Raw genomic sequence first — 17341 nt, forward strand, 5'->3', positions numbered from 1 at the left:
AGTGGGTGACCAAACTAGGCGACTCCAGTCTTTCGTGATAACAAACCTTGTATGCTCGGCTGTTTAAAATTATTTCAGACGCCAACCATTTATAAGGCAATCTAACCATAAGATATTCACCCATAGCCTATAATAATATTATGGCCAATAGTAATAGGGGCCCGACCGATCCGGGTGACTATTTACCACATGCCAAGCTTACGACTTGTACTGGTTGGTAGTTTTTAATTTTTCTTTTGAAAATGTAAATTCGACGAACATTACGTAACAAAAAGCGTAATTCAGAATTAGTAAATACTTTACTTTTAGAATTAATAATATTATGCGCTACGAGGGCGACATCTACTTTACGGTTTCAATGCTATAGTACAGCACCTCCTGAAACCTAATGAAATGCAACTTAACATACAAAGTGTCTTATCACCAGTCGTATGAAAAGCTGTCACCTAGCTTTGTCAGCATTGATCAGTCGTGGTCGGGTCACCCAACATTACATAATGATAATATATCGATTTGTTTACTTTTACTGGAGTCTTGATTTTTGAGTACTCACTGATGTTTATTTTGTTTAAAGCTGTTACAGCAATAAGTTTTTATTTTATTTTTATTTAACTTAAATTTTTTAACGATGACGTCTAAATTAAATGCAAAGAAACAACTTGTAAGAAATTATACTGACTGGGGGAAAAAATTGGTAATTGATTTAGTGTTGGCATTTAAATCAAAAATCGAAAATATGAAACTATTTAGGTTCGTATCTAGTTTGTATTATTTTATTATATGTAATGATATGTTTTTTAAAACTGTATATTTACATAACGCAGTAAAATATTGGCATCTAAAATTTTAAGTGCAATATTTATGTGTGCAGTTGTTGGTAGCTTAAAAATTAAATGTGTTCACATCATTCAAACAGTTGAAATCAATTTTAGGAATATTATTGTTCTTTATATCTTTAGGATTTTTTCTTGGTGAGTTTTTCATAAATTACAATCAGTAGTTGATGTAGCTTTATATTACATTAATGATATATGATTTTGTTAAAATGTAATGTATTATATTTTAATTTTGATTTAGAAATATTTAACAAAAACATTATAATTTTAAAATGAAATATTACTGTATTAAGTGATATACAAAAATATAAAAATGTTTACAATATGTTCATTATTATCTGTAGCGAGCTATGATACTTTATACACCTTATACGTACATAGAAATATTTTGTAAGTATATGTGTATAATGCATATAATTTATATCATACTTAGAGTAGAACTATATGCCAGTGTTTTCTATATTGTGGGATATATTTAGAAGGATGTGTATGATAAAATATAATTAATCATAGAATATCATGTTAAATAATATAATCAATAATTTATAAACCTAACTGGGGGACTTTGTGTAGGAGTAGAGCAAAAACACAAATGGAAGGGACCTCTGGTATATAAAATGCTTGGGATGTGTCCACAGCCCATATAATGGTCAAATATACTCAACTATGGTGCAAACAGTATTCTTTATCATGCGAGCAGTGTTCGGGCCAACAGGGTCAATTCAGACGTAGAATCATAGAGCTTAGGTATTTGCTACCACAATTTATTTAGTTATTTGGACTTAGTAATTTTTAATAAAATACTAACACTTGGAATATTTTTGTCAATAAACCTAATTTATAATTGAATATTGACAAAATATTCAGAAATACAAAAAATACATTTTACATAATACCTATAGTTTATTGTCGTGTAACTTATTTATAGATTAATTACTAACACATTTATCATATTATTTAGTGACCTTTCTAAACAAATATACAAAATAACTAGTAGGTGGTAGGTCTTCAGACCTAATATTATAATTATCAATCAAACTAATTTAATAATAAATATTAATGATTTTCTTTTTTGTTCTCAAAACCAATGTTAATTTTTATAATGTTTAATTAGACTAATCCGGTTTGGATCAAAAAAAAAAAATGAAGCTTGGTCTGAGATCAACAGTCTGTATAACGTGCAACATAAATCTGGTGTCAAAATAGATGAACAGCTGAAACATATATATGATCGACTCAAACCAGATGCCAGAAAAAAAAGAAGTCATGGGAAGGTGAATATATTATTGTGCTATAGCTAGTTAGTTGCCTAGATTATTATGCATTATGAAAATTACATGTAATTGTTATACGATTATATAGATAAAGATTTATTTTGTATTGAAGTTAAATTTTTTTTGATGTTTAAATTGTATTTTAAAGCATAGAATAATTTGAAATTATATTAACTATAATATGTATATATAATTATATAATTCTACTTATGAGGATCTCATCGTACTATTTCTTTTCTCTCTCTAATGCTTTTGCAACATACCTAACAAATTTGTGTTCAGTAGAATCAATATTGTGTTGTTAGCTTTAGTATGAGTGTGAATTGATCGAATATAAAGCTTAACATTAAGAACACAAACTGTGTTTGAATTTTGCTGTTTTTTTTGCGATATTTTAATATTGTTAAATTATGAGTATATAAAAAAATTATTTGTTTTCTGTCTTTAGCTACTTTGCGTAATATAGCAACAAAAGTATTCTGTATTTCCAAGATTAATCTCTATTTACTATTTAAATTTAGAGGAATTACCCAACTGCACCAAAATTAAAAAGATATTTTTTATCAACAACTTTTTTACCTCAAATTTACCCATGTATACATTTTACAGTAATAGTGGTTCAATAATCAACAATTTGTAAATAATTAAACAGATGTACAAATAAATAGTTATTTTTTAAACATATTATTAAATATGAATTTTTTTTTAATATTTTATATATTAAATAATAAATCAACAGTTATGTGCAAAATTGCTTGATCTTTTGTTAAAAATAAAGCAACAAAATATTACAGTTGATTGTTTAAACCAAAATGTATTATTGTTAATTAATTAAATATAAGCTATTTTTCACTCTGTAAAAACAGTATATCGTTTATCAGAAAATGTTGGCTATTGTTTTCACTTCAGTTAAGTTTGGCGCAGAAAAATTTAAATGCTATAGGGTTAACTTTGACTTACAAATATAATAAGTGGTTAGAATGTACATTTGACTTAACATTTCTAGGTCCAAAATAAGTTTAAAGTTTTGGTTTATTTTGTTAAAGATTTAACAAAAGTAATTCTCAATAATATTAAATTTCAAAAATATTCCAACTATTTAATAGATAACATACATGAACTACATTGGAGAAAATGCCAATTTTTTTGCAAATATTTAGCTAAAATGTACAGATGATTAACTAACTAGAGTCACTAACAACAGTAATAACTGAATATTTTCACGCTCACATTAATTAACAGTTATAAATCACATCATATTTTTTAAAATTTTAATCAAACAAATGCTTGTAATGCTTGTATCAAAATTAATAGTAGTATTAACAATATTTAAAAAAATGCATAAGTTAAAACCAGATTAAAAAACCTTAAAGTAATTAATAACTTTTAAGAACACATTATGAACATAGCAGAACCTTTATTTAATGAACTTGAAACTTCTTGAAAAACATTTGTTAAAAATAAATGCATTAAATGTATACAAATTTGTTATAATATATAATATTAATTACCTAATTAAGTAAAATAAAATAAGTAGATTTAAAAAAAAATTGTTATCTTTGCTGTTGAACAACTTTTTTACTATTTTTACTATCTATAAGAATGTTTGCATTTATTTAAAAAGTTAAAGATATTATTTGATACATTTTTGGTGTTTTGAAATCCAAGACGAATAGTGTTAAACGTAGCGATAACTTATTTCTATTTGGACGAGAAAAATGAGTTTCATATATGTCTCCTGCTTTATCATCTTTTATACCATATTCATTCTTGTTTTTAACCAATACAGAATCTCATCATTTGTTGGATATTTAGCCAAAATAATGTCTTCATCTACTCTTAAAAACTCATCTAGTGGTATTTCTTCATTAATAATTAGTTGGTTATTGTTTTAAAATATTGTCTAATACACTCTCTTTCCAAAAGTTGCAATTTTCTTCTGAAACGTTGTATAATACTCTTCTGATATAATTTTTGTTGTCATACATTGACGTTTTTAAATTTGTCTAACCAACTAGAGTACTAGACCTAACTTGAAATGTTTCATGACCCAAAAGTCGATCATAATTTTTCTTGTATTTGTATAAAAGTATATACCATTTTTACCATAACTACTTTGTCTATATCTACATCGTCATATTTGAGCGCGTTTTTAATATTTTCTTCTACTTTCCAAGATTCTGAATTGATACATTGACTGATATATTGAAAGACACATTTTTTTATCTCATTAGGTATTTAATTGTAAGAATACATGTATTAGATTCATTTATGATGTAAATAATATCTGATCTGCGGATAAGAATCTGTTAAAATATTTGAATCAAAACGACAGAAAAAAATTTTAATATATCTAAAATGTTAAATATTTATATGTCTATTGTCTATACAGTATAGTAGTATACCTACTGCTTAAGTTAGGTTATATGAGTACTTACAAATTATAAGAATGTGATTTTTATAATTATTATGGTTTTAATGTTAATTTTTTCTTATGAATCATTTTATGAACTTAATGATACAATCATAATGAGTATAAATATAATTGTATTAAAAATATGATAGAGTACAAACCTACCAAATAATAAAAATATTGTTTGATATTTTTAAAAAATAGTATATTCAAATATAAAATTATTCTAGTAGAATTTAATTGATGACACAATAAGAAATTTTGTTTGCAATACATAAGTTTTAATTTGTTATTTCATTTTTTATGTTAATGTTATATATTTTAAGAATACATTTGAAATGGTGGTGTTTTTAGGATATTGTTCCCAACTCTAATTTCTAATTCTCTTAGTAACTTTAAGTCTTAATTAATTGAAGATTTTATTTTTTTACACGTGAGTGATTTAATTTCTGTCATTACAATATAACACATTTTTATGGCATAATATCATATTTCAACCTTGATTGTTCAACCTCTTCATGTTAGTATTATTACAATATGTAATTATACAATTTTTAACCAGTATAATAATATTGAATTTATTTATTCTCACAGACAATATTATTAAATAAATATAAACAGATATCTTAATTATTATCTATATTTAAAATAAAAATACTAGCTCTTAAAAAATTATGGATTTAAATAAATTTATCTAAACATAATATCATTAACTTAAGTTTTATCTGATACAAAAAAAGAGGAATAAATAATTTATTTTAATCAAATTTAAAAATGTTTATTCAAATCAGATAATATCTTAATTAATAAAGCTTTACTTAAAATATTACTAACTAATTATTTTTAAAAGAAAATTTAAAAACAAATTATTAAATAAATACCAACAGTAATTAAAATAGAAGAATGATAAAATAATTATAGGAGCTGCTATTTTTAAAGGTAATAAAGAAGAGAATACTAAGTACCTATATTTTATGATATATTTATATTTTGAATTTTTACTCAATATTAATTTACAGTAGATTGGAATGGATTAATCCAAGTATTTTAAATATTACTATATATATTAAAACATAAAAATATAAGTAAAAGTTCCATTTCCTTACAAATAATATTTTTTACTAAAATAAAAATAACTAAAATCATTATTGTTCCTTAAATATTTTATTTAATAAACATTTTAACTTAAAATGTCTATTAAAATACATTTTGCTTACCTTTATATTTTTTAAGATGTTTGAATTTCAGTAAGAACAAATACATGAGGATTCTTGTATTAAATAATAATCTTTTTTATTGACTCTAAAATTAATCCAACTACCAAAATAACAACTAATTCAATGTTCTAGCTGAAGTTCAATCATTTTTACTGCTCAATTTCACTGAGATAGAAATAGATAATTTAAGTAATAGTAGAATGTTTCAAGTTTCTACAGTTAAAAGTTTTTGAATTAAACAAAATATCATAAGTTTGATGATCAATAATTGTTATTTAATGTGCGCTATCTAACATCTCAATACTTTAACTTTAGAAGCCCTTAAAAAATAATTGTGCAAAATACATACCCAACTTTTTAAAAATTGTATAAAGAGCCTTGTATTAGAACTTCAAATGTAAGGTACATATATTAATAATTTTATGAATTTTTAATTACAAAATAATTTAAGTTTTTTGTGATTTTAATGAATTTAATAAAAATTTAAATTCCTAAAACTAATTGTACTTATGCGTTTTTAATATTTTTGAATTGTTATAAAAACAAAGTATGTGGGATCTTCTTTACAATTTTAAACCCTTTTGATAAAACCTAAACATTTTTATCAACACAATTCAAAAATTTCAGATACCTATAAATAGCTTAAAATTTCACTCAATAGTAAATTATATAGTAGAATGATTCTAATTTTTATGATCAATGTTTTGCAAATAAAAATAAACAACTTAAATCAGTCAAGAATAAATCATTATAATTATACATTTGAATATAAAATGTCTTTAAAATTTAAGTACTTCAAACATACATTACAATGCTTGTGACATAGCTTAACATGGCTAATTTTTTTTAAATTTTCAGTAAATTAATTTATGATTGTGTATTTAAAATATTCAAACGAAGTGAAAAAATAAAAAATTGTATGAATTCCAACTACAAATTAATTACTTATTTTTACGGAAAATTTTCCTTGATTTTAATTTTAATTGCTCTTAAAAGATGTTAAATAAATGGTAATATAAAAATAGAAATGTAAATCAACTAATTCTATTAAATTCAAATAATTAAAAAAAAATTTTAAATGTTGCACCTAAGAATAATCTTAGTTTCATTGGGATTTAAAACTAATTTTCAAATTTAACCTTACAAAATTAAATGATATATTTTTAAATAAAAGAAAATTAATTAATATTTATAGTTTTTAGGGTTCGGTTAGGATAAATCTAAGCTTTTTTACTTAAAAAAATGTTTTTATTATTTAAATAATAAAGTTTGTTTCCTTTAAAATTATTTATACAAATCCACAATTAAAATACTAATTATTAAGAGGATGCCAGCGTAGTATTTGTTATCTCTCTCTAACTCACGCGGAACGTAGTAAATTTTACGTTTACAAAAATGATTATAACTATATTAATTTCTCAAATTAGAGTGAAATGACCTATTATAAAATTTAAAGTTTAGAACATTATCTAAGGAATCTCATAGGCGTTTTATTATATTTTTATTTTAAAGCTAATTATGAGTTTTTTAAGATGTATAAACAATTTACAATTTTTAAATACTCATAACTCGCTCTAAAATAAAAATATAATGAAACGCTTATGAGATGCCCTAGATAATTTTCTTAACTTTAAATTCTGTAATAGGTCATTTCACTCTAATTTGAGAAATTAATATGGTTATAGTCATTTTTGTGAATGTAAAATTTGCTATGTTGCGCGTGGGTTAGAGAGAGATAACAAATACTACGCTGGCATCCTCTTAAGTAATCTTTGAACAGTAATATTACTGCAGATATTTATGATATTAATGAATGACTGAGATCGTATATAACATTTTAATTTAATCAAATTTTTGTTAAACCTGAAAATAATCTGTACTGAATTCACAATAAGTATAAATTAATATACTAATTTAATCATTACTAATATTACTATAAATGAAGTATTAATCAATAATAAAAAAAGTTTCTGCGACTAGGTAGTACTTTTTTAATAATAACAAAAATATAAAATCGTTTAAATACTATATTGTTATTTTACGTGTAAATTTTTGATTTCATTAAAATTAATATTTTAGACGCTCGTAAAAATGTTTTATTTGATATGCTCAAATTATTTTATAATTGTTGTAAGAAAATCTCATGGAAAACTTTGTATTACATTCTAAAATCCTAGCTTTGTATACAAAATTGTTAATACATTTTTATTTACAAAATAATAAGCAAATATTTGTGATTTTCACTAACTTTGTCAATATTTAAACTTCAAAAAAAAAAAAATTAGTATTTGTATTTTGATAAGTTTTGAAAAACTATAAGTCCAGCTAATCTTTAAAGTTATTTTCTTAATAACAACAAATATATTAAATTTAAAATATACGTTATTTTACGTGATTTTGAAAAAATTAAATTTCATACGCTCATAAAATGTTTTTTATATTGACGCTGGAATTTTTTTTTACAGTTACTTGTAGGAAAACCTATGGATAACCTTGTATTGGATTTTTGAACCTTAAGTATAAATCACAAAAATTTTATGAATTTTCAACTTCAAAATTCCTTGCAAATTTTCTCAATTTTGATATATTTCGTAAACATTTGAACTTTAAATAGTTATAAACAAAAATTGTGACTAACGATTTTTGATTTTTTTTTTTACTACGATAGGTACAACTTATAATAAACCTTGTATTAAATTTTAAAGATTTTTTGAATAGCCAAATTTTTTTTATCGGCATTTTAAGAAAAAAAATTTTAAAAAGTCAAAAATTTCAATTGTCTATAAGTATAGCCTTAAAAAAATTCTAAATACTTTGAAAATTTAATCGTAAATAGATAACGCTAATATAAACATTTGGTGAAAATTTCAAGTATTTACAATGATTCGTTTTTGAGTTACAGCAAAATCAAAAAATCGATTTTGTCAAAAGTGGTTATGCGTAAAAATTCCCGTTTTTCCGTAATTTTTTAAGGGGTTTTCCCCACGCTTTTGAAAACTATTGGAAATGTTTTACTTTTGACCCCCCTAAGTACCAACTAGATGAATTTTCCTTTTCAAAGATGGGCTGAAGTCAAAAATCGAAGCATTATTACTACTCCAAAAAGTGATTACAGACACAAAAATAAAAAAAAAATTAAAAAAAAAACACACATTGTAAAATCAATACATTCATCACTCCGTTCAGAATCTAAAAAAATGTATTGTACAAAATGTTTAAACTTATCCATAAAATAATTTAAATTTAAAATATTAATATATAAAATCAATATACCTTTTAAAATTTTAAAACATTCATTTAAATTAAAATACTAATAACTAAATATAATAATTAGGGCTCAGATTTTAGTGCTATTTTTCAAGTTCTGGTGCTATTTTTTGCTAATTTGCATAATATAACGTTTTATTTAGTATTTTCATAAATCTATAGTTTATATTATGTGGTATGAAAATTATAAAAATGTTGTCATTTATTTTAATTATTTTTTTTTTTGAAAACATATAAAAAATACCTACATTTTTGTTTATATTAAAGTCTATTTTTAAATAGTCCGGCGTATTAGCCTATCGAACAGTAATTAAAAATGTAAACAAACATAAGTTTTTAATTAATTATAAATGTATTAATTCATAAATAATCTTTAGTTAAAATAAATAAAAGTTTTTTTTTAATTATGAACAGAATACATTTTTATTTTTCCTATTTTTCATGTTTTTAGGGCATATTATAGTGCTTTTTTAAGATTTTTTAGGTCATATTATAGTGCACATTTCATTTATTTTTAGTGCTATAAAATCCGAGCCTTGGTAATAATATAACCAATTCAATTTTAAAACTAATTTTTAAATATTTCTAATACAATAAATTTAACTCAATATATTTTTTTGATTAACTTTAAAATTTTAACTAATTCTGATACATCATGTAGTATATTGTACTAAAATTATGCTTTTAAAAATTTAATTAATTCTTTAACAATATTATATCCAAAAATTACTATTTACTAAATAAAAGAACTTTAAATAAGTATTTAATTTATATAAAACCTAATTATGAAACAACTTTTCATTACCTATATCCGTTTAAATAAGGATAACAACATTTTAACATTGTAAATGATAATTTTATATCAAAATTATAAATCTTTTTAAATACATTCCAGTATATTTAATTTATATGTATATATTTTAGATCTTTTTCAGATTAATTAAATAAATAAATTAACTATTAAATCTAATTTAATTTAAATTTTCATAAATAAATCCAAAAATATAATTTAATGTGTAACCTTTTATTTATTTATTTATATGCCACATTTTGACTTGGAGACAACTACATTGAGTTAATAGACATATTTCTCAAGCTAAAAGGTATAACATGGCACATCAATAGCAGAAATATCATTCTTAAATGCAAGGCTGTAAAGTTAACGATTTTTTTTAACTCGTTAAGTTAAAAGTTAATTAAAAAAAAAACTAACTTAACTTAACGTTTTAACGTTTTAATTTTAACTTTTAACTCATGGCTGGGGCCTTATTTAAATGGTATTGCATAAAAATAAAATCTGAGATAGGAGGCACTGTAAACAGTGAATATGTTATGCTAAAATATAAGACAAATTAAACTTACTTATTTTCAAATATTTATAACTTGTTTATTCTATGGATTACTATTATCCGTCATGGTACCATCTACCTAAATTAGGTATTGCATCTGCAATATTTATTCATAGTGATTGGAGTTACTGGTGTTTATATAAATAAATCTAATTCATATCAGTGTTGCCATAATCTATTTTAAGATAATGAGGGAATTGCAAAATGTTTTTATATTTTGAATATTTTATTAAAATAATTAGAGACATATTTTTTCAAACAAGATACTCATCCATAGAATGTGGTCATTTTATTTACTAGTAGTACTGCCATTGATTATATATTATGTATAATATACTTTAAAAATGTACTCAATTTAAGATAATACAAAATATGCAATCAGTGAAACATTAAATTCATTTATACGTTATAAATATTATCAACTAATTATTATCTTTAAATAATTTATAAATTGTACAAGTTATGTTTTTTGTTAGAAAGAGGTCTAAGGTCATTTAATATCTGTATTTTGTATACAATAAAAGTAAGATAAGATGTGTTTGTTTAGACATTTAACTAGTTATCAACTAATTGTTATAAAATAGTAATAATAATTAATTTTGGAAGCCTTAGTATGTTTCTTTACTAATAAGATAAAGCTTGTCAGTCTTGTTCTACACTCTTTATTTAAAACACTTATTCGATGGTTTTTAAGAAAAATATATAATATCAATATGGGAATATTTTGCAGTTCTTCTAGTACACATCAAGTACATGACAATAATTTAGTATGTAATAGCAACAGTGGTTTTAAATATTCTGCTTAAATTTAATGAATAATGTGATTTATAACTATTTAATAATTATTCTTATTTTTAATCAGCGAGCATTTTGTACATTCTGTCTGGGATTAGGACGGCAAAGATTCAGATGTGCTCAATGCAAATTGCTTACTCGCAGAAATTTTCATAAACTTGGTAAAAATGCTTGCACTAATGATTCTTTAGTTAGTGATGATACCGATGATGGAGATCCTCTGACATCTCAAAGTAATTAATATAAACATATATTTTATTAAAATTATTATGTATATTTAATGATTGTGGGATCAATATTTAGGTACACTTTGCTCTGATATTGATTCGCCGGATTTAAAAGATTGTTCTGATCAAAACTATGTTATTGATCAACCAACTGATTCTGTACCTATTGAACGTCCACAAGTTATAAGTATTATTTTAAAATAATATTATTATTATATTATTTAATGTTTTATTATATTTATAGCAGATGATAAAGAAGTTAAAGTTCCATGCCAATATTCTATTGCCGACTTTGAATTAATTAGGATTATTGGTCGTGGTAGTTATGCCAAAGTGGTTATGGTTGAACTTAAAAAAAACCAACAAATTTATGCTATGAAAATTATAAAAAAAGAACTACTTACAAGTGATGAAGTAATTAATATATTTTCATCAATAATAGTTATATGATTTATAGTATATTATGTTGCAAATTTATGTTAAATATATAATCACACACTTTATTTGTTTTCAATTAAACATTGAATCATATTATAATTCTTAATGATAATAGTACTTATTTTTTTTTTTTTGGTATTTATATAAAAACAGCAATAATCTTTTAAATTGAATCAATCTATTTGTTATCATAGGTTTGATTGATAAATAACTGCCATTGATCCAAAATGGTTTGGTGAATAATCTAGTAAATTTATGTACAACCTTATTTTTTCGTTTTTCTATTTACAATTATAAATTTATAACTCATAAGTCATAATACATTTTTCTTTACTTAATTTTGTTTATACATTTGAAATAACAATTAAATTTAAATTTCAAATTCATACTATTTTTGTATTAACCAATCTCTCTATTCAGAAAATCAGAGAAAACATACATTTATCTGTGTGTCTAAAATATAAAAAACTATGTTGTACAGCCAATGTTTTCCTTTGAATAGTGTGAAAATTGGATTGTTATCAAAACCACTCCAAAACAACACTTTTTTGTTTGTTATTAGTTTACTATATAATATTATAATATATATTATGTATTTACAAAATGCAAGATTGTTATATCATGTATAAATAACTTAATAGTTAAATAATACACTTAAAATATTTGATATATATATATATTTTAAATTTTAGGATATTGATTGGATACAAACAGAAAAACATGTTTTTAAAACTGCCTCTAACTATCCATTTTTGGTTGGTCTCCATTCTTGCTTCCAAACAGTCAGCCGATTATTCTTTGTGATGGAATTTGTTCGTGGAGGTGACTTAATGTATCTTATGCAAAGACTAAAACGACTGTCTGAAGAACATGCTAAACTTTATGGAGCAGAAATTAGTTTAGCTTTGAACTTTTTGCATGCTAAAGGTATAATCAATTGTTTCCTGATTAATATTTTAATTCATTTCAATTTTATAAATAAATAATTTTTTTTTTTTAAATCTATAGAATTATAATATGTTGGTTCACTTAACATAATCTTTAACAAAAACAATTTTGTTTTTATACTGGTATATTTCAGGTATAATATATCGAGATTTAAAATTGGAAAATATATTACTTGATCATGAGGGCCATATAAAATTGACAGATTATGGAATGTGTAAACGGGGAATAAAGCCTGGAGATACAACTTCTACATTTTGTGGTACTCCAAATTACATGGCTCCAGAAATTTTAAAACAAGAAGATTATGGATTTAGGTATACATTTTTTTTTTTTTAATAAAATTTAAAATAAACATGGTTATAAATATTTATTGATTTATTATTGTTAAATGAAAATCATGTTTTACACTTGTGACTTGTTCCTTATATTTATTAAATTAAATACTGAATGTTAGCTCAATTTGATTTGTTTTTAGTGTGGATTGGTGGGCCTTGGGAGTTGTTTTGTATGAAATGTTGGTCGGTAAAAGTCCATTTGGTGAAGTATCAGAAATTACCGAGGAACAATTATTTGATGGTAATATAATACAAATAATGGTTATTTTTAAACAGTTTTATCATAAAGTGAATTTTTTTTTTATAGCCATTTTAGAAAATCCTCTTAGTATTCCAAGATCACTTTCTTTTCAAGCAGCTTCGGTTTTGAGAGGATTTTTAAATAAAAATCCTGGTGATCGTTTGGGTTGCAATGAATACACTGGCTTCTATGATCTTAAGACTCACCTATTCTTCAAATCTATCGATTGGGATATGGTAAATAATCATAATACATAACTTAATATTTTGTTGCTATTTTAAATCATAAATATTACTATAGCATTTAATAAATTTAAATAATTTATATGATTTTAGTTAGAACAAAAGAAAGTTAGTCCTCTTTATAAACCACAACTAAATTCTGATCATGATCTTGCTAATTTTCCATCAGAATTTACAGATGAACCTACATATTTAACACCTGATGATCTGTAAGTAGATTTAACATTTATATTTATTGAAAAATCATTCATTAAGGGTAAAATTGTTTTAATTGATAAGTCTCTAACACAATAAAAATAATATTATATTAAAACTAATAATAATAATATGGTTACTAATTTATTAGTTTTGAAAATTTAAATGTTTATTTTTAACACATTTATACAACTCCAAATATCAATGTAGCTATAGGCCACAACTAACACTAGACATTGCCGAATTATAAATTAAAATTAAGTTAAGTATCTTGTTACTATTTTGAAAGAAACTCTAAAATTTAATATGTTGCTTTTATAACATTAAAATGATGTGTTAACTTTAAGGTAATATTTTATGCAGACATATTATAATTTAATTAAATTATTAGATTTTGTTTGAAAAATATATTTTTATTTATTTTTTTATTTTTTTTTGTGAAACCGCTAGATACGAGAGGTGCTGCTTTCACATTACTGACTTCCTAGAATCATTTGATATAATCATAGAAATATCCAAGACTACACAGGAAAATTCCTAAAACAGCCATATGTATAATCATTACCTGTTTGAGTTTGGCATAAATATGTCGGTAATTTTCAGTCTCTTTATAGATACATAGTTAATACTAAATTAAATATAATACTTAATGTGTAACAGTAGCCTAAAATACATGTAATTTTGAAAACTACCAGTGAGACCACAATATACCAATGCTTTTATTAATGTATTTAGTATCTCTAAATTACAACAAAAGGATCTCTTTACTTATTTTAATTTTATTTAATCAATGATATCGACGATCAAGAAAATTCCCACTGAGTATTGCTGCATAACGAAAAATAAATAAAATAGGTACATTTTTTTTGTAGTTTATAAAAAAAGAATTTGAATGATAGGAAATTGTTATCATTAATGGATTGAATTAAGTTTTTTATGACTAAAGACACTTTTTCTTTAACAAATGTTATCAATAAATATATTTAATATTATGTATACTCAAACATGTATGTCATAATATATTATATTTATTTAATATCCCTATGTCTATGATTCTATGATTAAATAGATAAAAAGTATCCCGAGTATCAATTATATTTTTACATAACTTATTATATACTTAAAAAATGACTTAATATTTTAACTTTAGACATCACTTCTTTAATGTGAGAAATCGAATTAAAGTTCCATACAATGTAAACATTATAAACCAATCTATAATCAAAACTATATGCATATATATAAATTTTTTTCCTAAAGTATACTTATTTATTATTAACACATACTTAATTCGAGGTTAAAATTATATTTTTTTTTATTTTTATTTATTGTATTTCCGATTATTTCATTTGTTTTTAATAAATCACCAAATTTAGTTTAAAACAAAACAAGATGAAAAAAGTTTATCAACATCAAAAACGCTAATAGTTTTGAAATAATAATATTGATGTTCTCCAATAAAAGTATTCCCATATATTTTGTGAATGTATTGTGATAAGAGTAGGGATTATCGTAGTAATATTGAAATTGTATAGTCCCCTTCTATTGTATTACGTGTAGATTGTACCTATGGCCCATTATATTATTATATTTTATTATATTGTAATAGTTATACTTATATCCTAAATCACACATTTTACATTCACATTATACTATCTTAATATATATTTATGAAATTTGTATTTAAAAAATGGGACAAAGTCCCCTGTGTCTATACGTACAATAAATACCCACTTAAGTTGCCACTGATAGTTTAAAAGTAAATATTAACATATACCATAATATAATGTACCTACCTTTATACTGTATATTATTAAAATAATATAGGTATATCATGGTGGTTATGGTGGTTAGTGTTTCTTCAAGTTCTCAACTATATGATGTTAACATAATATAGTTTAAATTAAAAAAAAAAAATTAATCTTAATAATAATTAAATATATATATAATATCTAAATTCAACAACTACGAATAATACGATAATTAGTTTAAAAATTATATTAAGCTAAGGACAGACAAAATAATTTCAAGTTATTAGCGAAAAAAAACATTAAGAATGATTATATTAATATTCGACGCATTTATTTATGGTAAGACAAATAAACGATTTTTAAAATTTGAAAACTGCAATGGATGCCTTAATGGTACATACTACATGTTAATAGTATTTATTATTAATGGTAATTTATACATGTAGATTGTAGGTAGGTATATAAAATATTTAAATATATATTATATATTTAGATGTCGCTAAAAAAATGAATATTTATTTGGGGGCTTGCCACATAAACAAGGTTGAGAAACTGTATGTATTGTATATATATATATATATATATAATATGGTTTCATCTGCTTGTGCAAAATTTTCATTGTGTTCAACATAATTACTTTTTATTTTGAATTTTTTCAGACAGAACATCGATCAGCTCAAATTCGAGGGTTTTGAATATGTGAACACGTTTTTGATGTCGTAAATGAGTAACACGAGGATTCCCGTAATATGGAGCATTTCCATGTTTGATAATCATAACTCGCCACTGTCTATAGGGGATGGTCTGCTTACCTCCCCAGCCCCGCCATAACAAACATTATTATTAAAATATTACGAATTTGCCGACGATAAAGTCATTTATTTTATGAAATTTTTATTATTTTAGAAATATAAATATATTATTATATACATACTTATAAATTTTTTTATTATACTTAATTGTTTATATAATAATCAACAATTTGAACAAGTTACAAATTTATCGAATTAAACTATTAATAACATTTGAAATATAATATCAAAATGTCTTCTAATAAACTAAAAAAATTACTTTTTTTAGGAAAAAAATATTTCTTACAAATTAGTGCAACAGTTGAAAAATTATTTTAGTCTTTATATATGTATTATGACTTCTAGTTAAAGTAAATATATAGTAAATGGACTTATTTGGTTTTTATTTTTATTTTTTGTTATTTAAAAATGATCTCTAACAATGATCATTTAAGTATTAAATATAATGTATTATTAAAAATCTTAATTAGATTTTAATAACATAGCCATTTTGCTGAATTGATTTTCCTGAAATATTTGACCTTTCAACATTTTATTTTGATTAACATCATGATTTTTAATATTTTTTTCTAGTTTCAAGAAAAATTGTGAATTATGTAATACCATATATGTGCCTGCGAGTGTTTAAAAAAAAAACATAATTATTATAATATCGCCATTATTTCAGGAGATATTGCAAATATCCAGTTGTAATAATACATAACAAATATTACCAGTTGTAATAATACAACTGGTATCATCTATAACGAACGGTCATGAGACCGATAAATACGTCATTATACTCAATTTTATTTTTTTTTTTTTGAACATAATTGATTAATTAATTTGAATATACATATTGTATTATAATTAAATATTACCCAAAAATCGTTATTATTAATACAAATTATTTTAACTACAATTGTAACAATTAGGTACACATCATCTATAAAAGCTCAGTGATATTTCCATGGTACTAATTACACATTAAAGTCTAATGATTAGACGATAACATTATGAAG

General features: G+C 22.9%; 1 protein-coding gene across 4 annotated transcripts; it reads left to right on the top strand.

The window, feature by feature from the left end:
* The first annotated feature begins 483 nt into the window (after nucleotides 1–483).
* Nucleotides 484–16455, top strand: LOC132924482 (atypical protein kinase C-like). 4 transcript variants are annotated; one of them, XR_009661333.1, is made up of 13 exons: nucleotides 616–750; nucleotides 1410–1583; nucleotides 1951–2110; nucleotides 11219–11384; nucleotides 11455–11565; nucleotides 11623–11792; nucleotides 12509–12743; nucleotides 12898–13078; nucleotides 13240–13340; nucleotides 13407–13576; nucleotides 13676–13791; nucleotides 14228–14369; nucleotides 16188–16455. XR_009661333.1 is itself a non-coding variant. In XM_060988832.1 (11 exons), the coding sequence occupies exons 1-11, from the start codon at nucleotides 629–631 to the stop codon at nucleotides 16249–16251; spliced, it is 1596 nt and encodes a 531-aa protein (XP_060844815.1). In that variant the 5' UTR covers nucleotides 484–628; the 3' UTR covers nucleotides 16252–16449. The 4 variants fall into 4 exon arrangements, 1 of the variants encoding a protein (XP_060844815.1); XR_009661332.1 differs by lacking the exon at nucleotides 1410–1583 and having other exon boundaries at nucleotides 484–750; nucleotides 11626–11792; nucleotides 16188–16454; XR_009661331.1 differs by lacking the exon at nucleotides 1410–1583 and having other exon boundaries at nucleotides 484–750; nucleotides 16188–16452.
* Nucleotides 16456–17341: the final 886 nt, after the last annotated feature.

The sequence above is a fragment of the Rhopalosiphum padi genome, chromosome 3 (genome assembly GCF_020882245.1).
Source record: "Rhopalosiphum padi isolate XX-2018 chromosome 3, ASM2088224v1, whole genome shotgun sequence".
In the NCBI taxonomy this organism is placed as follows: domain Eukaryota; kingdom Metazoa; phylum Arthropoda; class Insecta; order Hemiptera; family Aphididae; genus Rhopalosiphum; species Rhopalosiphum padi.

Excerpts from the sequence above, each read along its gene's own strand:
- LOC132924482 (XM_060988832.1), top strand. The coding sequence starts at position 629 with ATGACGTCTAAATTAAATGCAAAGAAACAACTTGTAAGAAATTATACT. Across the intron at positions 2,111-11,218 it reads AAAAAAGAAGTCATGGGAAG|CGAGCATTTTGTACATTCTG; the intron begins GTGAATATATTA and ends ATTTTTAATCAG. Across the intron at positions 11,793-12,508 it reads AACTACTTACAAGTGATGAA|GATATTGATTGGATACAAAC; the intron begins GTAATTAATATA and ends TTTAAATTTTAG.